Genomic DNA, 26,574 nt, shown 5'->3' with positions numbered 1-26,574 from the left:
CTGTTTATTTAAACTATATTTTGTAAATCTTATAATATAGTTGTTAATGATTGAATTATTATTTAAGTATTGTTTAACGTATTTAATTTCAACTAATGGCTACATCATATAATTTACAAATATGGTTTAAAAAGTTTATCTACCTAACACTACTCGTCAACTTAAAGATCAGAAACCTACAATTATTGGTATCATCTTGATAGTACACGTTTCTATTGGTGGTAACATATACTAGTAGAAAAACATGTTTGCGCGACGGAATCTTGCGCGACGCAGCAAATTTCGTCGCGCAAAGTAGTTTTGCGCGACACAAAACACAAAACGTAGCGCAAACGGCCTTTGCGCGACGTTAGACTGCGTCGCGCAAAACAGCTTTGCGTGACGTACAAGTTCCTACGTCGCGCAAAACATCTTTGCGCGACGAAATCTGACGTCGCGCAAAGAATTGTTGTGCAAAGGCCTTTTGCGAAACGCACAAACGTTGCGCAAGATCTTGGCGCCAAACAAAGAATACTTTACCATTTTTTTTTTCAACTTTGCGCGACGTACATGCACTTGCGTCGTGCATAGTCTTTTTTTTTTTTTTTTTTTTTGGGTTCTTGCATTGCCTTTTTCTCTTGTGGTACCCACTTGTGTAAATGTTTTAAATTGATGATGGAATTCGTTCATTGTATTCATATAGAGTTAAAGAGTGTAGCTGTAAAAAATCATCAAAACTAGAGTTAAAATAACTATTAAATCGTTATTTTTCATTTATAACCGTCGAAAAGTTTTGTCCCGTTACTTGAACTCTGAATGTTTTTTTTTTTGCGATTTTTGGCGTATGTGATCTCAAAATATAAACAAACAAGTTTGATGGTTGGATCGTTGACACTAATTTTGTACAATGCGTTTCTCATCAAAATCAATAGTATATGTATTTACTAAGTACATTTTCATTTATTTATTTTGTACTCATACGCAACAAGGTTAAAAAAAAAGAAAGAAAAAAAAAGTTTGCGCGACGTAGGTATAACTATGTCGCGCAAAGACATTTTGCGCGGCACAGAAGCACCTTCGTCGTGCAAAGTTTTTTTTTTTTTCGGGGAGGGGGTTCTTGGATTGCCTTTTTCTTATGTGGTATCCACTTGTGTAAATGTTTTAAATTGATAATCGAATTAGTTCATTGTATTTATATAGGGTTAAAGAGTGTAGATGTAAAAAATCATCAAAAGCAGAGTTAAAATAACTGTTAAATCATAATTTTTCATTTATAACTGTCGAAAAGTTTTGTCCTGTTACTTCATCCCTGAATGATTTTTTTTTGCGATTTTTGGTGTATGTGATCTCGAAGTATATACAAACAAGTTTGACATTTGGATCGTTGAAACTAATTTCTTACAATGCGTTTCCCATCAAAATCAATGGTATATGTATTTACTAAGTACATTTTCATTTATTTATTTTGTACTCATAAGCAAAAGGGGCAAAAAAAAAAAAAAAAAAAAAAAGACTTTGCGCGACGTAGGTACAACTGTGTTGCGCAAAGTGTTTTGCGCGACGTAGAGGCACCTTCGTTGCGCAAAGTTTTTTTTTAATTTTTTTTGGGGTTTTTTCTTGCATTGCCTTTTTCTTTTGTGGTATCCACTTATGTAAATGTTTTAAATTGATAATCGAATTAGTTCATTGTATTTATATAGGGTTAAAGAGTGTAGCTGTAAAAAAATCATCAAAATCAGAGTTAAAATAATCGTAAAATCGTGATTTTTCATTTATAACTGTCGAAAAGTTTTGTCCTGTTACTTGATCATTGAATGTTTTTTTTTTTTTTTGCAATTTTTTGCTGATACGATCTCGAAGCTATACAAACAAGTTTAACGGTTGGATCGTTGAAACTAATTTCATACAATGAATTTTCCCATCAAAATCAATGGTATATGTATTTACTAAGTACATTTTCATTTATTTATTTTGTACTCATAAGCAACAAAAAAAAAAAAAAAAAAACACTTTGCGCGACGCAATGGTGCCTATGTCGCGCAAAGGCTTTTTTTTTTTTTTTTTTGGGAGTTCTTGCATTGCCTTTTTCTTTGTGGTATCCACTTGTGTAAATGTTTTAAATTGACAATCGAATTAGTTCATTGTATTCATATAGGGTTAAAGAGTGTAGCTGTAAAAAATCATCAAAATCAGAGTTAAAATAACCATTAAATTGTGATTTTTCATTTATAGCCGTCGAAAAGGTTTGTCCCGTTACTTGATCTTTGCATGTTTGTTTTTTGTGATTTTTGGCATACACGATCTCGAAGCATATACAAACAAGTTTGACGGTTGGATTGTTGAAACTAGTTTCGTACAATGTGTATCTCAGCAAAACATTAAATTCACTAACAATTGGAGTTTATTTATACTTTCATTAAGTATAACACAAGATTTTGTGGTATCCACTTTTGTAAATATTTTAAATTGACGATCGAATTAGTTCATTGTATTCATATAGGATCAAGGAGTGTAGCTTTAAAAAATCATCAAAATCGGAGTTAAAATAACCATTAAATCGTGATTTTTCATTTATAGCCGTCGAAAAGGTTTGTCCTGTTACTTGATCTCTGCATGTTTGTTTTTTTGCGATTTTTGGCGTATGTGATCTTGAAACATATGCAAACAAGTTTGACGGTTGGATCATTGAAACTAGTTTCGTACAATGTGTATCCGATCAAAACATTATATTCACTAACACTTGGAGTTTATTTATACTTTCATTAAGTATAACATAAGATTTTGTAGTATTCACGTGTAAATATTTTAAATTGACGATCGAATTAGTTTATTGTATTCATATAGGATCAAGGGGTGTAGCTGTAAAAAAATCATCAAAATCGGAGTTAAAATAACCGTTAAATCATGATTTTTCATTTATAGCCGTCGAAAAGGTTTGTCCCGTTACTTGATCTCTGCATGTTTGTTTTTTGTGATTTTTGGTGTATGCGATCTCGATGCATATACAAACAAGTTTGACGGTTGGATCGTTGAAACTAGTTTCGTATAATGCGTATCCCATCAAAACATTAGATTCACTAACACTTGGAGTTTATTTATACTTTCATTAAGTATAACATAAGATTTTGTGGTATCCACTTGTGTAAATATTTTAAATTGGCAATCGAATTAATTTATTGTATTCATATAGGATCAAAGAGTGTAGCTGTAAAAAATCATCAAAATCAGAGTTAAAATAACCGTTAAATCGTGCTTTTTCGTTTATAACCGTCAAAAAGTTTTGTCCCGTTACTTGATCTCTGCATGTTTGTTTTTTGCGATTTTTTGCGTATGCGATCTCGAAGTATATACAAACAAGTTTGACGGTTGGATCTTTGAAACTAGTTTCGTACAATGCGTTTCCCATCAAGTTCAATGGTATATATATTTACTAAGTGGATTTTAATTTATTTATTTTGTACTTATAGCACTTAAGAAATTGAATGATATATATGTAAAAAAAATTATTGTGGGTTTTTGTTAGAAAAATATATTATTGTGGGGCTTACTAAAAAAAATTTGAATTTGAAAAGAAGAAAGTCACATTTTTAGTAATTTTTATAATAATTTGAAAAAAAAATACTTTGCGCGACGCCTTAATGTGGTCGTCGCGCAAAACCACTTTGCGCGACGTCAAATTATACACCTACGTCGCGCAAGTTGTGATAATTTTGGTGGTGCAATAGTGAAAAATAGGCGGTTTTTTTCAATTTTCCAAATTTGGACAAAATCTTGAACCCTCCTCCCTTTTTCTTTCCCATGAACCCAGAATCTAGACAAAGTTACGAGGCACTGAGCTTATACCTTCTATTCAACGCCAACCTTGGCCGTACAATTTCAAGGCTTCAAGGAACTTCTGATGCTCCTCCTCTAAATCTTGAACCGTCCCTCTTTCTTTCCCCTTAGACCCCAAATCTCCCTCTTATCTTCCTCTCTTTTTCCCGTGAACCCTAAAATCAAGGTAAGGGTTTCTGATTTTGGAGGTTGGTTCTGATTCGATAGGGTTTGGATTTGTGAAGGTTTGATGTTATGTGGGTCTGTTGATTTTGTTCAGTTGATAGGGTTTGAGGTTCTGATTTGATAGGATTTAGGATTTGTGAGCATTTGTGAGGGTAGGAATCCCAGCACCAACTCGAAAGAAATGAGTTTGACTTGCAGGTACGACCTCCAGCCCATCACCAACTCTACACTCCTCCATATCTCTTCTCTCTTCTCTGTTTCTGTATCTGTATTCTCTAATCTTTTATTTTAAATTCATACATACAGATGTATAATACAAGTCCTCTACTTCTCACTGGAACCGCAATCCATATTTAGCACAGTAGAGATTCCCACTTTTCTAATCCCAATCCCCTAAAACCCTATTCAGGAAACCCCATCTTCTCATATATACCATAAATATTCCATTTCATATTTCCAGAACTGGGTTTTAGCTATTTAATGATCTCTGTGGTGGGTTTTCTCGAAGAACCTTAAAAGCATGAATCCTTAGTCTGTCCTCCCTATTACAAAATTTCACTACATGGGTTTTGTTCAGTCCTAGTTTTCCACATATGGGATTTGAATCCTTTGATCCATATTGGAAGTTCATGCACTTTGAGCTTTAATACATGTAATATTCTGATACTTGATTCATCCATTTAATTCCTACTTAACTGTTGATGTTATAGTAAAGAATGTTTCTTTGTTTAATTTATTAGTAGAAATTGAAAATTGATATCATAATCCGCTTGAAAACCTTGAACTTTGGGCATCTTAGTTCCCGGTTTTGTTGGTTAAGTTGATATCTGGATATATTTTCTGTCAATTTGGTCTGAAATTCAACTATATTTTAGAACCCAGGTGATTTTTCACCCAAATATAGTGTTCAATTTCGATTTTGCATTTATAATTTTCTTTAATCTATACCCAAATGTGTAGCTGTTGAACTGTGCCAACCCAACGCAGTAATTGTTTGCTTAGTTTCAATGTTATAATGGTTTGCTTACTAGTTTTTCGTGATTTTGCATCGAATTCTTGATATTTACTTACATTGCTTCATAGGCGTCCATGTCAATCTGCTATGGGATTCCTATCTATGTTTTCCAGTTGCAACATGGTTGAACAATGGACTGGATTCGAACTTCTGCAGAAAGCGCTTTCTGTATTTAACTTTTCCAAAGCTGGCAACAATTGAACTAAACTTCTGCTGCCTTTCAAATTTCTTTAATTCTAAAGGAGGTACTTTTCTATGCTATGCTTTGAAAATTTTGCCTCTGCACCCAATTTGTCTGTTGGAAAGAACAAGTTGCGATTGTTTAGAGAAATCTGGTTATCATTTTGCTTTCTTGATTTGGATATGATTTGGGGTCTGTTGAATTTGCTATATGAATGTTTAAATTTTCTCTAACATTATCAAATTCTCATTTTAATTGCAAAACAAATAAGCTTTTGGCACTAACAAAGATACGAACAGAACAAAACAAATAAGCTTTTGGCACAATTTTTTTTCTTCTACACTCTTTTAATTGCAATCAACTAGCTCTATATATTTCTAATTTAGGCTGAAGCTATATGAGTAAATATCATTTAGTTAACTGCTACATAATTAATGAGTGTTTGAGTTGTAAACTTAGTTAAGAATGTGCACAATTATACTTGTGAGTATCATGGATGCAGCTGTGATATGATTTTGGATAAGACCAAGGGAGTCTGGGAGATGTGATATTTAACCAATATTTACAATTGCTGTTGGAGTGGCCTTATTGCTTACAAAAACCATTTTCTCGGACTCCATTACTGTACTGCTGTTTGTTGGCAATGCTCGATATATATATATATATATATAGCTCTATATATTTACGTAATAACTGAACATTTCCTTTCTTATCTCTGCATGTGTCTCCTTATTAGTTCGAGAAAATGCATTTAAAATAGTGCATATTACATATGTGTTACAATTACAATTTGACTCTTTTTAATCAATCGTGCTGCCTTGGTTCGAAGCTCTTTTCGTCATGGCAAGGTTGTTCGATGTATGGGGAAGGCGGGGGTTCGTGAGACGGGTGCCTCCTCTTCCAGATCATCCACAGGAGAGGTCAATTCCCTGAAGGAGGAAGTGACAACCCTAAAAGGTCAGCTTGAGGCCCAGAACGAGCACATTAGGGCCCAGGACGAGAGGATGAATATGATTGTTCAGGCCTTAGCAATGTCCAGCCTCCAAATCTCGATGCCAGCACCTGATCTTGCTCCATCTTCGACTTCCCAGCCACTTCGCCCAGCCGATACCCAGTAGTATGATGTATTAAACCTAGAAAACTTGTAGTTTTTTCTTTTTTGTTCGGACATCTTGTATGTACATTTTCATATATTTTATAATTAAATACTTTTTCTTGGTTTATTAATTATTGTTTAGAATTTAATTACAATATTTATTAAAAATTAAATAAACAAATTCTTTGTAAAAAAAAAAAGAAAAGGGGTTTGTGCGACGAAGGAGTGACCTGCGTCACGCGAAATCACTTTGTGCGACGTAGAAATTGCGTCGCGCAAAACCACTTCGCGCGACGCATAACTTACGTCGCGCAAAAGCACTTTGCACGACGCAAGACCTACGTCGCGCAAAGTGATTTTGCGCGACGCAGGTCACTCCTTCGTCCCGCAAACCCTGCTTTCACTGCCTTGGCGCGACGAAGATTCGTTGGGCTAATGTTTGCGCGACGTTTTTTGACTTTGCGCGACGAAGGTCCTACGTCACGCAAAGTCTTTTTTAGTGATATATGGGTTAAGCTGTTGGGTTTGTTACATATTAGTTAGTATAAATAAGTGGTTGGTAGAATAAGGATTTGTTTTAATGGTTGTTTATCAATAATAAAAGATACTTTACTGTACATTGAGTGAAGTTGAAGAGAGGTTCCTAACAATTGTCAGCCAGGTTTCACTTTATCTTTCTCTGTGTTTCTGCCTATTTTCATAATACGACGTGAAGGTCGGATGTGTTGCGAAACTCTAGTTTTCTCCAGCTTTTGCTCCAATTTATTTACAAGATTGATTGCTTTACAACTTAAAACTTTAGGATTCCAGTACCGGATTGGTTAACCGCTTATTTTTTATGTTTTAAGTTTCACATTTCGAACTAATGGACTTCTAAAAACGGTGGTACTGTACATTAAATAATTAACAGTCAATTAATGAGATCAAAGTTTTTTTTGGGTCAAACAATAGATTTTGTTAGATTAGCTACCGACGGGATTTGAACTCACACCGTCATGCAATAGCTCAACATCTTTTCATCACTGTGTTAAAGGGTCACTCACTAAATGAGATCAAAGTTGAATAAGTGAGATTTTCAGAAACGACCATCTTTTCAGCTTAAAGGACGGACGCTTCAAGTCTTAAGATCTCTGCATGGTATATGACTAACAGTTTTGGCTTCAAATCAAATGAGTAGGAGTAATTAAGCAAGAAAAAAAGAAGTGAAGAGATGGATCCCATAACAAAAGAAACAAAACTAGTCATAACTTTACGAATGTATTTCACATTTTAAGCCTTCACTTTCAGGTTTCAAAGGTTGGAGAGATTTTTGTCTTGCAACTAAGACAAGTCTAGCGACGTTTTTTATTCAACAAACACTTGTCATACGATGGATTGATGACAAGATAATCTCTCTCCAACTCTTTTAACTGACAGTTGTCATGTGGTGAATGGATGACAAGATAATCTTTCTCCAGCCGTTGTGTACTCTTTTATGCCTCAATAGAATTTGTCTACCTAAAACGAGAATATGTCTCCAGCCGTGTTGAGGAAAATACAAATGACATAGTTTTTACACATTTTCCAATCAAATTAGCGAAAGAAAACACAATCCCAAGAACCCAAAATTAAGAAAAAGAAAACTGTGGTATCATTATAAGAACAAATTATACATTTGAGTTTGGGTACATCACTGATTCTAAACTAGGGAAGAAAAAATATACAAGAAAAATGGCAAAACAAAACCAAAAATTATCAACCTCAACGGAGAAGGGGGGAGGGATCGATTTAAATTACAAAATGAACACTATTTCACAAAGAATAGAATTTTCTTGCGCTGGCCATCGGGAGTGCTCTCATTTTCCCGGTCTCAAGTGGCATTACGATTCACTCTTGCGATGTCATATGATGCATGGAAAGTTTCACTTGAGGAGCTTTACAGTTTAGAAACTTTTCAGTCAGTCGAGCGACCTCCTTTGCACCCCTCAATACTAACAACCCCATCAGGTGAAGGCTGTAAAGTGCATTTTCTGGTTCGTTGTTCGTTTAATATTATAAATCATGAGATCCCTGGAGCATCATAGCAAGACGCTTAGTGCTGTCAGAGCGAAAACCATCTCCTTTAAATCCATTCTGGGAGGAGAAAATCATATTCAATTTACACTTGCTTTATGCGGAAGAAATGTAAAGTGGACAGATATTTGCATGGTGAAATTTATCAAGTAAACATTCAAGTGCAGATGATTACCTCGCTCAAGCTATCAAGGGAGAACCACCGCAGCAACACCTCAAGATGGACAACAGCAGGAATTATCTTGAAAAGCAATGGCGTAGTGACCTGCACCATTAGATTACAAAAATAAATATTCATTTGAACAGGACATGCATCTCAAACTGAGACGCAATTAACATTTGAGATGTCTCACATACCAGACTAAGAGCTGTTGTGCCTAGAAGCAATATATATAATTTACCCTGCAATAGTGATAAACCTTCAGTTCCAATTTCACCTTTACACTAAGCTTAAGTTAAATCCCGAGGTTAGGTGGTGTCTGTAAGGAAGTTAACTTTTATAAAATTTCTTAGGAATGCAATTTATAGGTGAAGCACTCACCTCAACTAGATGAAGATTAGAGGCACGGCTTAGAAGAACAAAAGCAAATTCTCCGATTTGCGTAAGAGACATCCCAACCTACGCATATGGGATAACCTAAGGCCCCGCCGTCAATAAAATGCACGAAATAAATATAAAGCTGTGTTAACAGTGTTGAAATCTTACAAGAAGGGAAGTCTTGTTATTGTATCAAAATCCCTTGACCACGCTACCAACAACTACAGTTTTTACAATGATTACCAATATAACGGCTGCAAATAAAATATCAACATGATTCCAAAGGAAATGAACATGTATTAACATCCCAATGCTGGCGAGAAAAAGAGCAGCAAAGAAATTGCGAATGGGTTCAACCTGAAAGACAGGGACAGCAAATAAGAGCAGAAATGTAAAATTAGAATATTGAATTGAAATATTATGACAAACTGACGATAAAAATTCAATACTATGTACCAAAACATGTTCAATGGATCTCACATCCTATTGTTTTAGAACTCAAGCACGGTTAAATTGTTTACTATGATAGTAGAAATCTTATGTAGGACATTTCCTAGAATCATCAATCATGAAGCATGCAAGAAGAACAATTTGTAAAGCCTGTATCAGCTATCCGTGCATAACGAATAAAAAATAATTTACTTGCTCCAACGTATGCTGACCAAGACCAGTTGTTGATATCATCACTCCAGCCGCAAAGGAACCCAGTTCAAGGCTTAAACCCAGCTTATCACTCCACTGAAATGACAAAGAAAAATGCATAATATATCCATCCTTCAAGGCAGTCATTAGATAGACTTGTGTAAGCATGAACGCATGTACTGCAGACCCCCGGGGAAGACATTTAGGGGGTTAGGTATCAATTAACAAAGATGGTAACCCCAATCCGCTTACGTTCCCTCTTCCTTTGTTGATGATAGTCTGTTTCTCTTACTTATGTATATTTACTTGAATGAGTCTATCCTATAAAACGGAAGATGCAGAAGATAGGAAATGAGACAAACAGAAATTGTTCAGCAAAAACAATCTCTAAAATTAAAGCACCAGAGTGCATTCAAATGAAGATATATCAATACCTGAGAAGATAGGCTTATCATAAGCTTCAGGAACCATGGTAAACACGTACGTGCTAATATGGACAAGGTGGCCAAAAACGTAAGCAAAATCACCAGCCTGTGATAATGAACTGGTATGTAAAAAGAGAGACGAGGCAGTAATAGAAACTCGAAAGTAAAATCCAGTTCACATTTTCCTGTGCCCAAGAGATTAACTATGCTGTTTCTAACTTCCCACAGCTGAGTAATGGGAACTACAGAAGTGTGTATAAATTCCTTGCTCACAACCAAGCCAACCACTTGTATTACTTAGTTTAACAATCACGTATGACTATTTTATTTGATAAGTAAATAAAATGCTATAACAGGCCAGCAACCAGCCTTTGAAGACTGGTTGCATCTGCTCTCCTTTTCCCCCTTCTTTGGTGCTGATAACATGTGTCTAGTTGCGTATCCTTTAGGTGAAAGCCATAAACTAAACATTTGCATGCACTTATATGACAGGATGACTTTGCATAACAGTTGCTTACGATTTAGTCATGGATATTACTCCTTGAAGAATACCAGAAGCCCCACCCAGAACTGGAAGCAGAGCAAATAGCAAACCAACAGCACGTCCTAGTAGGTCACATAAGGTGAAATCATAAGCCTGAATTTCACTTACTGTTTAAGTACTAATTGCTAAGTAGCAAAACCTAGCAGTGATAGATTCTGCAAAGTGAGAAATTATATCACATATTACCTGCAGTATAAGAGTGCCGACCACGACTTGACCATGAAGAGCACTGATACTATTTCTTTCCATCAAGAATTTCAAAACCTGCAGACCAAAAAAAAGATGAAATAATACAAAAACTAAGAGGTTGGTACAGGAAGATCAAGATTCAAGGATACAGAAAAACAAATGAGATTGGACTAAAGGAGAGGTAGGCAAGCTTGTTTTCCAGTATCACCCCTTAGACTATCAACTATTCCATAAAAAGTACATATAATGCTTCCTATTGAATGAGAACAAATAAATTCTATGCATACTGTGTATACAATTGTGAAGTACTAATTTCAGAATAACATAAGCTGAAGACAACCACAACACATTTGCAAGAATTACAAAATTAAAATGGTCATGAATCCATATATTTTCCCCAAATAAAAACGTAAGGAGGGGATGAGATAATATAGAGATATCAGGGAAAAGAGAGTCACCACTGCTGTCGAAGACAGAAAGAAATGCACCAATAAATACCCCTTCTGAAGGCCTCCCACCGCATAACTGGAAATAGCATGCAGCTGTCCCATTAGAAATCCATTGAAGACACAGATTTATGTGGAAAGAAAGATAGTAGGAACATTCATAATATGCCGTCGTTGGATGAACAAAGTCTAGATACCTTTTTCACATTAAATATGTAGAAAAAAAATTTGAGTAAAATGTAAACATACCGCGGCTGTTATTCCACACAAGCACATAAATAGGAAAATTTGCAGTAGACCTGCCAGAACAGCCACTATTCGAACAACCCGAAGCTGCAAACTTGAAAAGAAGAGAGTAGTATCATGGCCCAAATTAATAGACCAACAAAATCCGGAGGGATACTGCAACATTCAATTTACATGCCTACCTTAACAGCTAAGAACTCCAAACCCAACGCAAAAAGAAGAAAGATCACCCCAAACTGAGCCACTGTCTCAACCTACATGCATGTATTTTAATAAAGAAATAGAAGTATTGCATAGAAGATACTTTAAATATCATATGACAACATACTTGCACCATTTCACAGACAAAACTCAAGCCTCCAGGTCCAATGACAGATCCTGCTAGCAAATATCCAGTAATAACCAGTGCATAAGATAGTGAGTGGTCACTTTTTCGAGAATACGAGGATCTTAAAGCAAAACAAGTCTTCAAATAGAAACTTATTATAAAAGAATGCAAAGAGCTACGATAGAGGACAGACTGCTTGTCCAGCACAGGCAAAGGCAATTCCACCACAAGTTGCAGAAACAAGGACAACTACCAGGTCCAAAACCAATTTGAACATATGAAGAGGATATATCAGCCAAAATTTTCAGTCACTCGTAAATGAAAGGGTAATAATAATAAAAACGTTAGCTAATCTCAAGTTCAATTGCAGCACAGGATATTTTGACTTGCGATTGGATATAGTAAAGATATTGTCCTAATAAAAGAAATTTGAGCATACCAAAAAGTATCAACTTCGACCGCAAGACAGTGTATATATTTTCCAATGCAGCAGTATGCGAGCATCATCACCAATTGTTAAGAACATTACAATAATTTACTTTTATCCATTCTAAAAACTATATCTGTTACCTCTCTAAGTTACAATAGATAAATGCAACGTGAACTCAACAAAATTTTCCAATGACGGATAAAGGCATACCTTTTGATCTATTAATGTAGGCATATCTTCTTCTCCATTCTCATTATGGAAAACATCATGAAACTGAAATGACCTAAAATAAGGCTCACAAAGATGTCAGCGAACTCACTTCAAGTATTCCTATATCCAATTACAACTTCCACAAACTGAAGTTTACATATTTGATCTCCAATCACAAGATAGAAGTAATACTTCTCCTCCTTGCTGTCATTTTCTTGGACTTGACTCTTGCAACAGTTTCCAGAACAGCCTAATAGACAAATAGTTACAGCTCTCAATCTCGGGCCAAGGATTATGCAAGACAATATTACAATATTTCAATATGGGAAATTTTGGAGTGATAAGACTATAAACATAGCATCCAGCGTACACATTTCTTTCGTCGATCAATCTAAAGCATCTTCCTTTTTTGTTAGCTCACTCTAAAGCTTGTCAAAGGTATTACTTTAAAGCGATCATCATAAGCCGGTTTTAGCAATGCCGGTTTCAAACGTTCATAAATCAGCTTCTGGGTGTACAGTACTGATCAATTGCATCGAATTACAAGCCGGTTTTTTTAGCAATGCCGGTTTGTAGAGGCAAGTTCTACCCGCGAGCTCGATCATCTAAACACCACACAACTTTGAAACCGAAAATGTCAGAGCATGTGACTGTGAGCGAGTGCCTACCTGCTGTTCGGCAACGCTACTATTGAAGCCGCTGGCATCCTCCTCTGCGCAACAATTTACACCAAATTAATATCAACTGCCATTAATTGCTCCAAATTTTCCATCCGAATTAAATTAAATTTTACATTTTTCATACTACCAAACAGACAGTATGAACAATGCATGCAAAAACGAGGAACTGAAACTTGAAAGCCGTTTAAAAAAAATCACCAAAACGAGGAAATGAAAAGCTCGGGAACTGAAAGAACCTTGGGTCTCCTCGTTCTCGGAGAACTCCCGCTCCAGAGCTCGATCAATCATGTCGGCGAAGCTATCCTCTTCCCCACCGCGAGACCAGTTCTTCGACCCGGCATTGGTCCTTCCTTCGGCCAGGGCAACAGAGTTCGACTGAGTCGACTCGGCGGACTCGGTTTGAACAGTTGCGAAAAGACAGAGAAAAAGAAAAAACAGCGCGAGAACCGTAGGCGATCGTAGCCTCATTGGAGAGTCCGCGGTCCTGAGTGCGAGTAGAGTGACCCCGGCGGCCGGCGCAAGTTGGCAAATGCGACCGTCGCATTCGGTTTGCTGTGAGAGGGAAAAAGTTTCAGTTGAGTTTTTGGAGATGGAGGAGGTGATGCTAAAAGTACGAAACTGTCCTCCGTAGCAAAGGTATGCAGTGTGGAAATCTCTCTCAGGTGTCGAATGTGTGTTGAGAGAGGAGAAGATAACTAAATCCTACGCGCCGATGTACACGCGTGATTGCACCTCCAACGCACGTGGAAAAGCAATCTACATATACATCTGCCAATGGGTCGTTAAACGTTTCTTTCCGCGCCCATCGGAAGGCTGCGGCTGTGGGGTGGGAATTGGGAGCGGCGGCGGCGCATGAGGAGCAATTTGGCACCGTCCGCGGCAGCGGGAAACTTTCTTATATTTTGCGAAGTACAAAATTAGATTGTAAGCAAATGTCAAGAAGGACAAATGAGGAGGATGATTAGTCAATTAATTGACAATTGATTCAAATTATTCATCCTTGTATAGATGATTACTCATTTTCTTAATAAATGAATCGGAAAGCTTTATCAGTGCCTTTTTTTTTATCAACGATAGTTTACTAAGGTAAATTTTTAAATGTTAAAAGAGAAAGAGATCGAATTTGCACCAAGGTACTTAAGTAATGTTATTTTTCATCACTGTAGTCTCGCCGAAGATTTATTTCAATTTACTACTAGAAATTTTAAATTGCTCTAAGCTTAACTAGCTTTTTATAATGTGTTGGCAGAGTCAACGTGGGGTTGTTGGTAGCCCTTACCCTAACATCTTCAAAAACCCCACGTATATTTATATGTGTATTGTATTTGGCCTCTATAAATAGTTGAGGCAAACTAAATTACAACCTCCTCTTTCTCCTACTTTTATTTTCTTCTATCATATATGTCTTCCTTTTCTCGATTCTTGTGTGGAACTCTATTGTGCGCACCATGTGCTCAATGAAATACCTTAGTTGACAGGCCTTGCCAGTGTTCAACATTACTTCACAGCATCCTGCATCAATCCTCGACAAGCCTATATAAATAATAATAGTTGTAGACATATGTTGGCAAGAATTGACAGGTGCCTACCAGATGCTCGACGAGATGGCCAAATAAAGTTTTTTTGGTTGATAATATGACCCCATTATTTAAAAATATTAAACGAGCAGCTTAGATAACTTCAGTGAATGAAGGTCAATAATTAAAAAGGCTCACTCTTAGCTAATTAATCAAAAACAGGTTTGAAATAAGATATGAAGGATGTTGAAAATGTACATTCGCCTAGACTGACAGAGTTACAGCAAAAAGCAGAGACAAAGATTTACAATTAACAAAAGCTACAATCCAGCCAATTTTCCTAATATTGATCTGGCTAAAAAGGTTTTATTTTGCTCGACTACTTCAGTCAATGTAAGCTTGTGAGGCTTCAAGAACGGAGAACATTTGTTGACTAAGCATAACAAAAAGTTCCCAAATTTCAGAGAATTCGAAAATATTTCGGCCAATTGCTGAGCCTGGTAAACAATATGATCAACTGAACTCTGCGTTAAATGAACATTATGATTCAAAATGCTTTGGAGCAGGGTAAACAATGATTCTGTCCATACCATTTTATCGGTTATCAGATATCGGTGGCAAGGGAGACAGATGACTCTCCTCTCATCTTTTTCTCCGCACAGGAGCTTTTGACAGAAAGAAGAAGCATGAGCCAGGTGCAAACTTTCCTTGATGATCCTCGCGATCACATCATATGGGATTATTGATGCCATCCTGTCGAAGAATCAGTGGAAATAAGAGTGCATATTCACAGGCCCTTTGATGGAGTTTGCAGTACTCCACTGTTGCAGTCACTAGCACTCGAGAAGCTGGTTCCTCGAGTACCAACAATTTGGGAAGGATGACCGAGCACAGAACCTGGCTTGCCCAAGCAAGCTCTTCTTCACTTCCGCTTGTTAGATGAGAAAGTAGAATTGAAGCAGTCTCGTCATCAGCTAACCATGGTTCAATCAGACCCAAAATCGTCAAAGAATCTCCTCTCTTGTCTAAGCAAAGTTTGCGAATTTCATTCGCTAAGCCTACAGTTTTAGAAGTTGATTGAAAATCCGCAACCTGTGCTTTCAAACTAACTGCCATCTTTTGAATTTCAGGCTCAAGATGAACACTAATTGGATCATCAATATTCATTTCCTCCAAAACATCATTCATATCCACATCTTCATCCTCTTCAACTTGACTCGACGACTCATCACTGTTTTCAGAATTACAAGTTACTGTCCTCGAATTCAATTCCTCAGGCGATACAGGAAGCCAAGGTAGAACCAACTCACCAAAAGCCCCGGAATCCTTAAGACAACCCGGCAAGGATTCAAATTCATCCTCCTCGAATTCCAAACTCAAGCCACTAATCCACTCATAACTTGAATCGGACATTCCATCGAGCAGATTGCGTGCAGCCCTCTGAACCCAAAAATCAAGTTGCTGACTTCCATCCAACACAGTCCTCGCCAGCCTCGCCAGGTCCCGACTGCAAAACCTCTGACGCTCCAAACCCAGAAACGAAAGAATCCGCGACTGAACCATGTTCGGCAGAGTCTGTATAAACATCACCCTGTTCACCAAACCTCAGAATCAGTCGCCAAACCACATAAAAATTATCGAAAAATAAAAAATGGGTTTCGACCCTTCACCTGTTTGTGCTTGGAGGCCAAGCCGAAGACGAGGGAAGAGAATCGTCGGCGACTATCGAGTCCAGAGGTTTCATCAGCAACGAGAGGAAGGAGCCGGTGGTGATTGGGGTCGCCGATGACGATGAGGCGCTGAAAGATTGGTTTAGCCACGCAGAAGCTTCGGATTCGGGAGTCGGGGAGGTCAAGAAGATGTCGAAGAGTGGGACCCATTGCTCCATTTCTCCCGCTCCGGCTCTGCAACTCTCTGTTAGGTTTTGGGGGTTTTAGGAATCAAGGGGGTATTGAAAGGTTAATAAGACGCGGGAAACTCAAATGGTCGTTTTACCAAACAAATGATTCGTGCATGAGGATTTAGTTTGTACTTGTTGCCAACACGGTCTAATTAGAACAATAATTTAAGGCTAGAATAATTTGGTTACCAACACGTAGACACGTCATGTGTAACAATTCTTATAAAAACATAAGATTTTTTTATATAATTTCCACATAAATTCACGTCAATTCGATTCATGTGAGAGTTGTTCTAGTATTGAGTTTCTCTCCTTAGTGCTTGAAATTTGCACTTTCTTGTCCAATTATTTGTGATTAACGAATTTACACAGCATAATGTCATATTCTACATCATTTTTATAATAAATAATTAAATTTCAGACCGTTCACTCATATTTCTATACTAAACAAATGAACAATTATTTGAAACTACTAATTACTTAATCATAATATAAATAACTAAATAATCTCTATTGATTTATTTTTTGTACCATGAAAATTCTGATCACAACTGCATGAATTAAAATGACTAACATGACATTGATACACAAACATTGTAACATTCCATATTAATCTTAAAATAACTTGTTTAATTTCTTGCATAAAATTATATTATTAGCAAGAACGCCATATATATTCGCTTTGTGTCAAGTGATCTTAGGAGGACTTATGAAGGAACACTTGAAAATAAAACTTTTTTTCACTGACATGTAGTGTAGCATCTCTTGTGTTGAATATGTTGAAAATTTTTCTCCAAAATAGCCTTGGTAAATGTGAGTTGGGATGTGATATTTCCAAGTACCAATCAAATATATGCAACGTGAAGGCTTGAGCCTAGGTCACGTGGCAAGCATGTTGTATTTACCGTGAAATGGGGATCCTCGCCGATTCTTCTCTGTGAGACTTCTAGAAAACTTCAAATCACATTCCTTCAATGTACATTGTACATTCAGAAATCATTGTAATTTTTATTTAAAATTGAATAAAAACATTACTTAATGAAAATTGATCGCACAATATATAATGAACATATATAATTAAAAGATTCTTATAATCATTATAAAAAAAATCCGGCGACAATCCTCTCGTGCTCGGGAGTTCTGTCGTCTTGACTTGAGTGCGGTTGGGGCGTGTTAGAAATCGCGCTAAATGCGCTTTTGCTTTGCGGATAGCCGAGAATCGCGGTTTCACCTTTTTCTAGTAATTTCAACGGCATGTAGTAAAGTTGGACACTTTAGAAATTCTTAGATGGATACGTATCAAGGGGAAAGATGTATTAAATTCCATGATAAGTCGTCCAACTCATTTAATCAAATTTATTAATATTTCATTATCAAGTAAACTTCAAGTTATTTTCATGAATAATTACCTAAAGCGAGTTTATTCTGAGAATAATGTTTCTCTTTTTGTTTCTTAATTACTTGAAGCGGAAATTTAAAAACTAATAAACGATCGGTCTGAGGTTTGGATGACGACACAATTAACATTAGAGATTGAGATGACCCATTACTTGATCTTTGTTTTCTAAATACTAATGTCATCCTAAGGTTTGGATGGGTTGTTTTTACTTTTGGTTCTCCATGGAGCGTTTATTTTCAAGAGCAATTTCAGTTACATAGTCGTTTCTACTTTATCTTCTATATGGCCTAGTATTAAATCCATTATTTATATCTTACTTCAGGGGTGATTAGAAATGGTTCTAGTACTTCTCTTTATATTGATAAGTGGTTGAATTCGCGTATTGTGGATGTCATTGGTGCTATTGCGCTTGCTCCTCTATCTCACTTTAAGATCTCAAACATTACTCGAATAGGAAAATGAGTTGTTCCTTTTATTTTATTTTTTTTCTTCTACTTCTCCAGAGTTAGCCAAAGAGATTTTAAAGATGTCTCTTCGAAAGGATGAGGAAAATGACATATTAGTTTGGGAAGCTTGCATCTGAAGGTTTTTTTTTGTTTTTCTGATGGCTATTGAATTGTTCGCCGTCGATTTCTTATTAAAAGATTGGATTCCATTATTTGATGTCGTTTTACTCTACTTTGCCATTATATTCTAGTTTGGAGGATTTTTTTTTTTTTTTAATAAGCTCCCAACGGATGATCAACTTCAACAAAGAGGTATTCATTTTTCTAACCAACTATGTTGCAATAATTCTAAACACTTATATTTAGTTGTGAATTTCCACAACGTACTTCATTTTGGCTTGCCACTCAATTTGGCACTATTCTTAAAAGAAAAATGGTTGAGACGACCTATTATAGGTTGAGGTAACATCGGTCATTTCATTGATGTACGAAGATTATGTGTTAAGAGTGTGTATATTATTTACATGAACAGTGACCAACAGTGCCTCAAATGTATCATGCATTGCAACACATTTTTTTTTTTTTTTTCATATAGTGACGCATATTTCATTTCAAATGTTGTTATCTTAGCGTCTTTATTTTATATGTCTCTCTCAGTCGATCACTTTGGTATCCTCTTTTTGAGTCAGAGTTGTGGTAGTGATTTTGTTTTGTAATTCCTCTTTCTCTAAGCCAGAAATAAAAGTCCTTTATTTGGGGTGTAAACCTTAACCAAGATCACAACCCTACTTACAAATACTCCTCCCATTGCACACAGAAAAATAAGTGCCCCAGCACAAGCCCTCCAAATCCCAAAGCATATAAAACCCAATCCGAACCAAGACAGTTCACACCAAAAACAGAACAAGAAGTAAAGAAACCAACACAAAACCCTTCCCCACCTACTATCCCATCCCACAATCCAATCCAATCCAATCCCCTCCCCCGCGGTCACCCTCTCTCTTCCTCCTCCAAAGTAGTCCTGTCCCGCACCATGGGAGTGAGCAACAGGATAACCGCAACTCTTAACTTCATAGCCCTCCTCTGCGCCATCCCAATAATGTCTTCCGGCATCTGGCTGGCCTCCAAGCCGGACAACGAGTGCATCCGCTCGTTCCGGTGGCCTGTATTCATCCTCGGCGCCCTCATGCTTCTTGTCTGCCTCGCCGGCTTCATTGGCGCCTATTTCAACAAACAGGGTCTTTTGGCTCTCTACCTTTTCTGCATGGCCGCCCTCATAATCCTGCTCCTTGTCCTGCTCATCTTCGCCTTCACCGTCACGAGGCCGGACGGCAGCTACGCCGTGCCCGGCAGCGCTTACAGGGAGTACCGGCTTGAAGGGTTTTCCAAGTGGCTGAGGGACTATGTTACTGACTCTTCGACTTGGCAGAAAATAAGGACTTGTTTGGCTGAGTCTAATACTTGCCCTAAGCTTACACAGCAGTACATGTCGGCTGATCAGTTCGTCTTTGCTCACATCTCTCCCCTTCAGGCTAGTTTCTCTCTCTCAATTTCTAAAATGATTCTCCTTTTTTGGTTCATTTTTTTAGAAAGATGGCATTTTTTACTTAATCTTTTGGTTGAACAGCTTGAAATACAAGTCTTTAATGACAAGTAAAGAACCAGTTATACCTGTTTAGGAGTTAAAAGTGCGGATACTGTTAGAGAAATCAAATTTGAAAATTAAATGATGTGTCACAAATAAAAAGAACAAACACGTTAATCAACATTTAAGTAATAATTTAATTATCAACATCTACATCATTTGGTTTAGAAATTTGGACTCTTTAGTACTATCCTAAATGTATTTTCTAGCAATCAAAAGCATTTATGACTATGTTGAACTAAAAAACTTAAAAACGCTTTTTAGGGTCGTAGAAGTGCATTATAGAGAATTTGTCATGTGTTTTAGGAAGCACCTACTAGAGATTTTCAAGAAAAATTTAGTTTTAGTAAAAGATTTGCTAGTTATAATAAAAATACTTGTATCATAAGTGTTTATGAGTAAAAGTGCTTCTTATGAAAACTGTCTCAAACAAGCCCAAATGCCACTAATTGGTTTCTGTTTTAGCATAAAACAATGACATTATCTAAAGATGCATCCAAACTGTTCTTTAGTTCCTTAATCCTATACTTTCCAAAATGTCACAATCTAAGGCTACTGGAACATGACAGAACAAGATCACTAGAAGTTTAAAAGCCAGAGATTTCCTGAAATTTATATGAGTGCATTTTTTTTCTCCATCTTCAAGTAGTCGTAATGCTTGCTGCCTTAATTCTTATCATTAAATGAGTTTAAATTTTGAGATTTGTGTTTATCTATTATACATATCTCGAAACACAAATCTCAAAATTAAACTTATCTAACAATAATAAATAAAGTGATGAACATCAAGGTAGTGAGTAAAAATATTTTCAAAAGTAGGACCCATCAATTGTGTCTATAACTTTAGCCCACACTACATTGCCCCATATCAACCTTTCAACATGGTCCATGAATTAGCTGGGATCCACTCACCATGATATCTTCTTTCTGTGAATTATTATAAGAAATCTTAGATGGTAGACTTAATTAAAGTAAACAAAATAGCATAATCAGAGACACATTTTGTAACTTTCTATTGAAGGAATCATTGGAGAAGATTAAAAGGAACATCTTGTGGTTGCCAGCGTATTAGACTCGCATGTTGACCAAAATTTGGTGTTGTTTTTGTTTCTAAGGTTCTTCACAAATACGCCCCTCGGAACACTATTTTATAGTAAAACACTTCGACCCCGTTTTAAACTGACCCTTGAACCCAACTGGCATTGCACTCCCGATGACAAGGGTATTTTTTACTGTAGTTTGGTTTCTTTAGTGTTTCTCACTGATATTATCAATTGATTGGAGGCTGGTGGTTGGATATACAGTCAGGATATCGTAAACCTCCAACAATATGTGGATACATTATGTAGTTTGATTTTCAAGTGTTTCTCGCTAACATTAAATATTGCTGCGGGACTATGCTAATTTTTTGTTGTTGGTTTTACAGTCAGGATGTTGTAAACCTCCAACAATGTGTGGATACAACTATGTGAATCCAACACTGTGGATAAACCCAGTGAACCCAGTAGCTGACCTGGACTGCTTGATATGGAACAATGACCAAAACCTCTTGTGCTACAACTGCAATTCCTGCAGGGCTGGAATTTTGGGAAACCTGAGGAACGAATGGAGGAGGGTCAATGTCATCCTCATTGTGGCTGTGGTGATCCTCATCTGCGTCTATCTCGTCGCCTGTAGCGCATTCAAGAACGCCCAAACGGAGGAACTCTTCAGCCAGAACAAGCAGGGTCGGGCTTAACCAGTTTCCAAACACAACAAACCTTCTGTTTGTTTTCAATTTCTTATCTTTTGATGACTTTCGATGAGTCTTTGTTTGTGACTAGTGTAGTCGGTGTACATATTCGTATGTTCTTTTTCTATCTGGACTTTATGGATGGATAGATGATTGACAGGCAGTGAAATTCTAGTAGGAAACTGAGTTTTCAAATACTTGCACACGATTATTTGGTTTAGCGCACGTAGTTCCATTCTATTAGAGGAAGTTCGAAGTTCAAATCACATATACGATAGTTGATGAGGGAGAAAACCTCAAATATGAGAAAATGAGATTTTTTTTTTTTCAATACTACGTAGCATTGAATTACGAGGATGATCCTGGATGTAACAAAAGAGTTGCTCATTTATGACTGAACGATCATAGGTTCGAGTCGTGAAAACAACTTCTTTGCAAAACAATAATAAGATTACTTGCAATAAACGGTCCCCTCCAATTCTCGCAAAGCGAGGAGCTTTGTTGTTAGAATCACTCTTTACTACGAAGCATTGAATGACACGAAAAATGAATAGTTAAAATTGAAAATTAAAGATCTCAACAAATGTAAATATTAAATCTAATCGCTAAAACACCGACAACATTGAAGCGACATCCGAAAATATGAGAATAGATTCTCAATTATCAGCTTTTTTTTCTTTCTTGTTTTTCTTTTAATGGTATAGGATGCTTCTGTTTCAGTGGTTCTTGCAGCTTCTTGGACACAGATCTATTTCTTTTGAATATGTTTGCCAATTTGGCAGCTTTTGCAACTACCCTCACGCGCGCACTCTATTTAAATGCTTTACCATCTAAAAAATGCACCGACTTTGCCGACTAGGGAGACCAACTTTGCAAGGAACAAGGCGAGTAAATTCACGTTTGAAGTATCAAACTTTGGACGGAACAATGCTTTACCATCTAAAAAATTCACGTTTGAAGTATAAAACTTTGGACGGAGTAACTACACCTAAAATGGAAGCTCTAAAGAACGTCTATAGACCTTAAATAATCAACCATGTCAATAGACGGGACCAAAGTTGAACAAAATTGAATAAAAATGAGATTTCTCGAAACGTATGTCTTTTAACAAAGACCGGAGACCTCGTAAAGAGAATACATTTCAAAAAAATGTAATCACTTCAGTTGGTCTGCATGCACATTGGAGTGAAGAATATAAGAGCAAACTTGCCAGGATGACGCACTGGCTATGACAACTACAACAACAATGACAACAAAGCCTTATCACACTAAGTGAGGTCGGTTGTATGAGTCCTAAAATGCCACGCGCTCGGTTTTGCGCCATTGACATAAATTCTGCTTGAAATCAGGCCATCGATTGGAGGAAGAAGAAATTATTTCTCGAATCCGATATCTCTATACTGCAGATAACTTTCTAGAGTATATAAAGTACATGGGATCCGAGCGTCCAGGGTTCGGAGATACATCCACAGCCTGCAGAAAGTAGCATACAGTTTAGAAAACTACTGTTAAGTCTCGACGCCTTGCATTACCCTACATGACTTGGTCCTTGGGTAAACCATGTAGAACTTTGCCCTACTGTTAACATGCTCGATGCTGAGGCCGCTTCCAACGAAGACATCATATTGTTCAAGCAAAATCGAATGTGCAAAAAGAAGGAAACAGGATTATCAGAGAGTTGAAATGTCATAGGTGAAGCTGAGCTAATGATCTGTGCTTTATAGGTCATAAGTAGACATAGTATCCGAAAGAAAATTAGGAGAGAGCAGGTGCTACTTATGTTACTGGAGCAAAATAATAGACGAACTCCCTGAGGCGGTTCAAATCCTCCAGCGTAGTGGAAATATGCCCCCGCAACCAAAGCATGATCAGCATCACTGGTTGATGTCCATATCGAGATTGGTTTAGTCCAGGAACAACGGTTGGAAAAGCTGTTTGTAGACATTTTCGCTATGTTAGAATTCGTTGAGGGGAGACCTGAAAGATTAAAACAACTAGAAAAACTAAAGCGGACGAGATCATAATAGCAACTCCACCAGGCTTAAGAATCCGGCACATTTCCTTGAAAACGTCAAGAGGCTTTGTTAAATAATCGACACTAACCTGCAGTTAGAAATTTCTTCAACTCTGAGAGCAGATAAAACATTAAATCTTCACATCAAGTGATCGGGAACTGAAAAGAATGGTTGCCTCGAGTCATTTACTGAGATGGGGTGAACACAGACTATAGTTTGCCAATTAAACCCCTAGTGCGGATCGACGAATTCATATGGATATGCCGTTAAAGATAACCCAAAAGTATTTTGCCAATCACCGAGATTATATCAGAAGATGATAACGTAGTAAGAGACGGAAAGAGATACACATACCACGTTAGTAATGATATGAAAGGAATTGTCTTCAAACAGAAGTTTGGGGCTCACGTTCAAGTCTTGCACAGAACATTTTGTCAAGACCTACAAAGTTAGATCAATTAGGGGATAGTCATTGAGCCAAAACAAAAACGTAAGAAAGATAACCAATCAAGGACTGATACAATCGAAATTGCAAGAGAAACAGTTTATGTCAACATGTTTAGAATCTAAAACGAGCAAGTGATCATCCGTGCAGCGTCAACATATTTCTACATTAAAGAATTGAGAAAGAAGTACCGGGTTGTGCTTGAGCTCTTCTTCATTCATGCCCATTCCGATTATTCGCTCTTGCTTGTATCCCGGTGGAAAGTGACTGACCTAGATACAGAAAACAGGATTAAGATTCTTTAAATTTAGAAACTGTGCAAAGCTTTACACTAGAACTTAAAGAGACACACTCAACTGCTACACGTCCAGCAAGCTTACTCCCGCAGTGTTGCTAGGAGGAGACACCTTTGAGTAGTACTTGGTCAGTGCCGCATTGGCGTGATCATCAATATGTGTCACAAAGCGTGGAGCCTCATAAAACACCGAATCCGATGACCTGATCAAAATTAACTTCTAGTTTTCAGAACTCAATAAATTTAACATAAATATAGGCTGAACTGAAGGTTCAAGAGCACCTAAAGGCATAAAACACAACTTGGAGGTTTTCTTACTCATCAAAGCGCTGGAAATCCTGAGGCTTGAAGGGAAATTGCTCCGGCCATTCCACATTCTTCAATATCTTTAATTTGACACACTATATTAATTATTAGATTAGACAAATACATTTAAAAGAAAAAAGAAAACTAATGAAAAGGGTTTGAAAACTTTGAGTTTTAATGATAAGAACAAAATAAAGGGTAAAGTAAATAGTACTAGGATTGACTTTTTAGCGTAAAAATATGATTTTTCATTAAAGTGAACAATACAGTGGGTTTTTCGTTAAAACTCCTTTTAAAAAACTCACAACATCAAGCAATAAGTTAAATTTAAGAATTAAGAATAGTTATATACGAAAGAGGCCCAGCAACAATAAAATTGCTATTGTTTTGTGGAATGGGGACTTCTCTAGAGAACGAAGCTATTCTAGGCCAATTACTCACTTTTATTCGTTTGAACTTTCTCACATAGCAGCGGGTGATTGGCTCGGAAAAATTATGACATCCCGTTGCAAGAAATTATTCTGTGGTTTTCACTATCCCAACACTTAACTGTTTCAGGTTTCTAGCTACACAAAATCACTCAATTATCCATAAACTAGAATTCAACATAACAAAATTTAAAATTGAAGAAAACCCAGAAACCATATGACAAAACAGCTAAAAATACCAAATAAAAATCCGAACTTTACAAAGAAATCCAATACCTTTTCAAAAGAAGGGCCACTCTTCAACCTTGCAGAAGCAGTGAAAGATTTCCCGCCAACTGCACCAGACATGTTCATCAATTTGGCCCAAAACGAGACTCTAAGGCCCAAGATTAGACGGTGGGGAGCCCCCTCCACTTTTCCACTTGTTATTTACCTTTGAAGAAATGGGAACTGAGCCAGCAGCACTAGGAATTAAATAAGAAAAAGAACAAGGACATATACCAGCCAAAACTGGCAGCCGATAGAGTCTAAGACCAATGCATTTGACCACGTCACTTATAAGCTTTGTTTGTTGATACAAATATAGAAATGATTCTCTTTGTAACATATCAGAGTAGTGAAATAATTATTTTGCATATAACTAGCTAGCTTTTATATTTCTAGAAGTCAGAGTGTATGCTTTTGTTTTCCGAAGGACTACCGTGGGGCAGTGGCAAAGCCACTAGCTAATACCTTTTTAGATGAAAAAAAAGTCAAAAGTGTATACACCAAATATGTGTAAGAGGTACTAAAATAATTGGTTTCTAGAGAATTTGGGAGCTCAAATATATATATGTCACTACCATTACTTTTAGCACCCCCTTATAAGTTCTAATTTGTTCAATTTTCTTACCATGTAGTTAGAAAATTATGCATTCGTTGAACTTGAATGTCACGATATTAGTATTTCAAAACAATTATGTATCTTTATTATTGTTACATTCTATGTATAGATGATGAATCTTATATATGGACTCAACCCACATTTGGGTTATATGAAACCTTCCTGCTTTCTTTGCATGCTTTCCCATTTTCCAAGTTTCGTTCTCTCTATGAAGAACATATCCTAGTCATTTGCTTTACTAGGAAAAATAAAACTAAAAACAAAATAGTCACGGTTGAAAAGGTTTAATATATGTATCTATCTGTCCTCGTTGAAGAAATTAAAAGGGAAAAGTTTTATGTGTATGAACAAGTTGTACGTATGGTCAATGTTATGGAAAAGATTCATCACCAAACTATTTCAGTTCAATAATGCGATATTATGTGTAAGTTTAGAGTTAAAATTATACTTAATATTATATTATTGGATTGAAAAATCATTATAATAATAAAATTTGTATCATGTTTAATTTTTTTTTTTTTTGTGAAATATGCTGTTCGATTTAAGTTGCTCTCAGATGAGAA

General features: G+C 36.6%; 1 protein-coding gene, 1 long non-coding RNA gene and 3 pseudogenes across 3 annotated transcripts; 2 read left to right on the top strand and 3 right to left on the bottom strand.

Moving 5' to 3' along the window:
• Positions 1-3,955: 3,955 nt before the first annotated feature.
• LOC108867570 lies at positions 3,956-6,345 on the top strand. Of its 2 annotated transcripts, none has more exons than XR_007251931.1 (3): positions 3,956-4,176; positions 5,107-5,238; positions 6,004-6,345. It is a non-coding gene; the product is annotated as an uncharacterized LOC108867570 (long non-coding RNA). The 2 variants fall into 2 exon arrangements; XR_007251932.1 differs by having other exon boundaries at positions 5,062-5,238.
• Positions 6,346-7,877: 1,532 nt separating this feature from the next.
• On the bottom strand, positions 7,878-13,866 carry LOC125468178 (annotated as a pseudogene).
• An 835-nt stretch (positions 13,867-14,701) lies between these two features.
• Positions 14,702-16,515, bottom strand: LOC125469705 (annotated as a pseudogene).
• A 2,446-nt stretch (positions 16,516-18,961) lies between these two features.
• On the top strand, positions 18,962-21,834 carry LOC125469594 (tetraspanin-2-like). The gene is made up of 2 exons (XM_048567125.1): positions 18,962-19,793; positions 21,334-21,834. The coding sequence occupies exons 1-2, from the start codon at positions 19,296-19,298 to the stop codon at positions 21,643-21,645; spliced, it is 810 nt and encodes a 269-aa protein (XP_048423082.1). The 5' UTR covers positions 18,962-19,295; the 3' UTR covers positions 21,646-21,834.
• Positions 21,835-22,697: 863 nt separating this feature from the next.
• Positions 22,698-25,735, bottom strand: LOC125469658 (annotated as a pseudogene).
• Between the last annotated feature and the right edge of the window lie 839 nt (positions 25,736-26,574).

Source organism: the organism of the source record quoted next, unplaced genomic scaffold (genome assembly GCF_019419815.1).
Source record: "Pyrus x bretschneideri cultivar Hongxiangsu unplaced genomic scaffold, Pyrus_bretschneideri_v1 Contig44, whole genome shotgun sequence".
In the NCBI taxonomy this organism is placed as follows: Eukaryota; Viridiplantae; Streptophyta; class Magnoliopsida; order Rosales; family Rosaceae; genus Pyrus; species Pyrus x bretschneideri.
The sequence above is the reverse complement of the archived record's forward strand: the minus strand, read 5'-3'. Positions and strand labels throughout refer to the sequence as shown.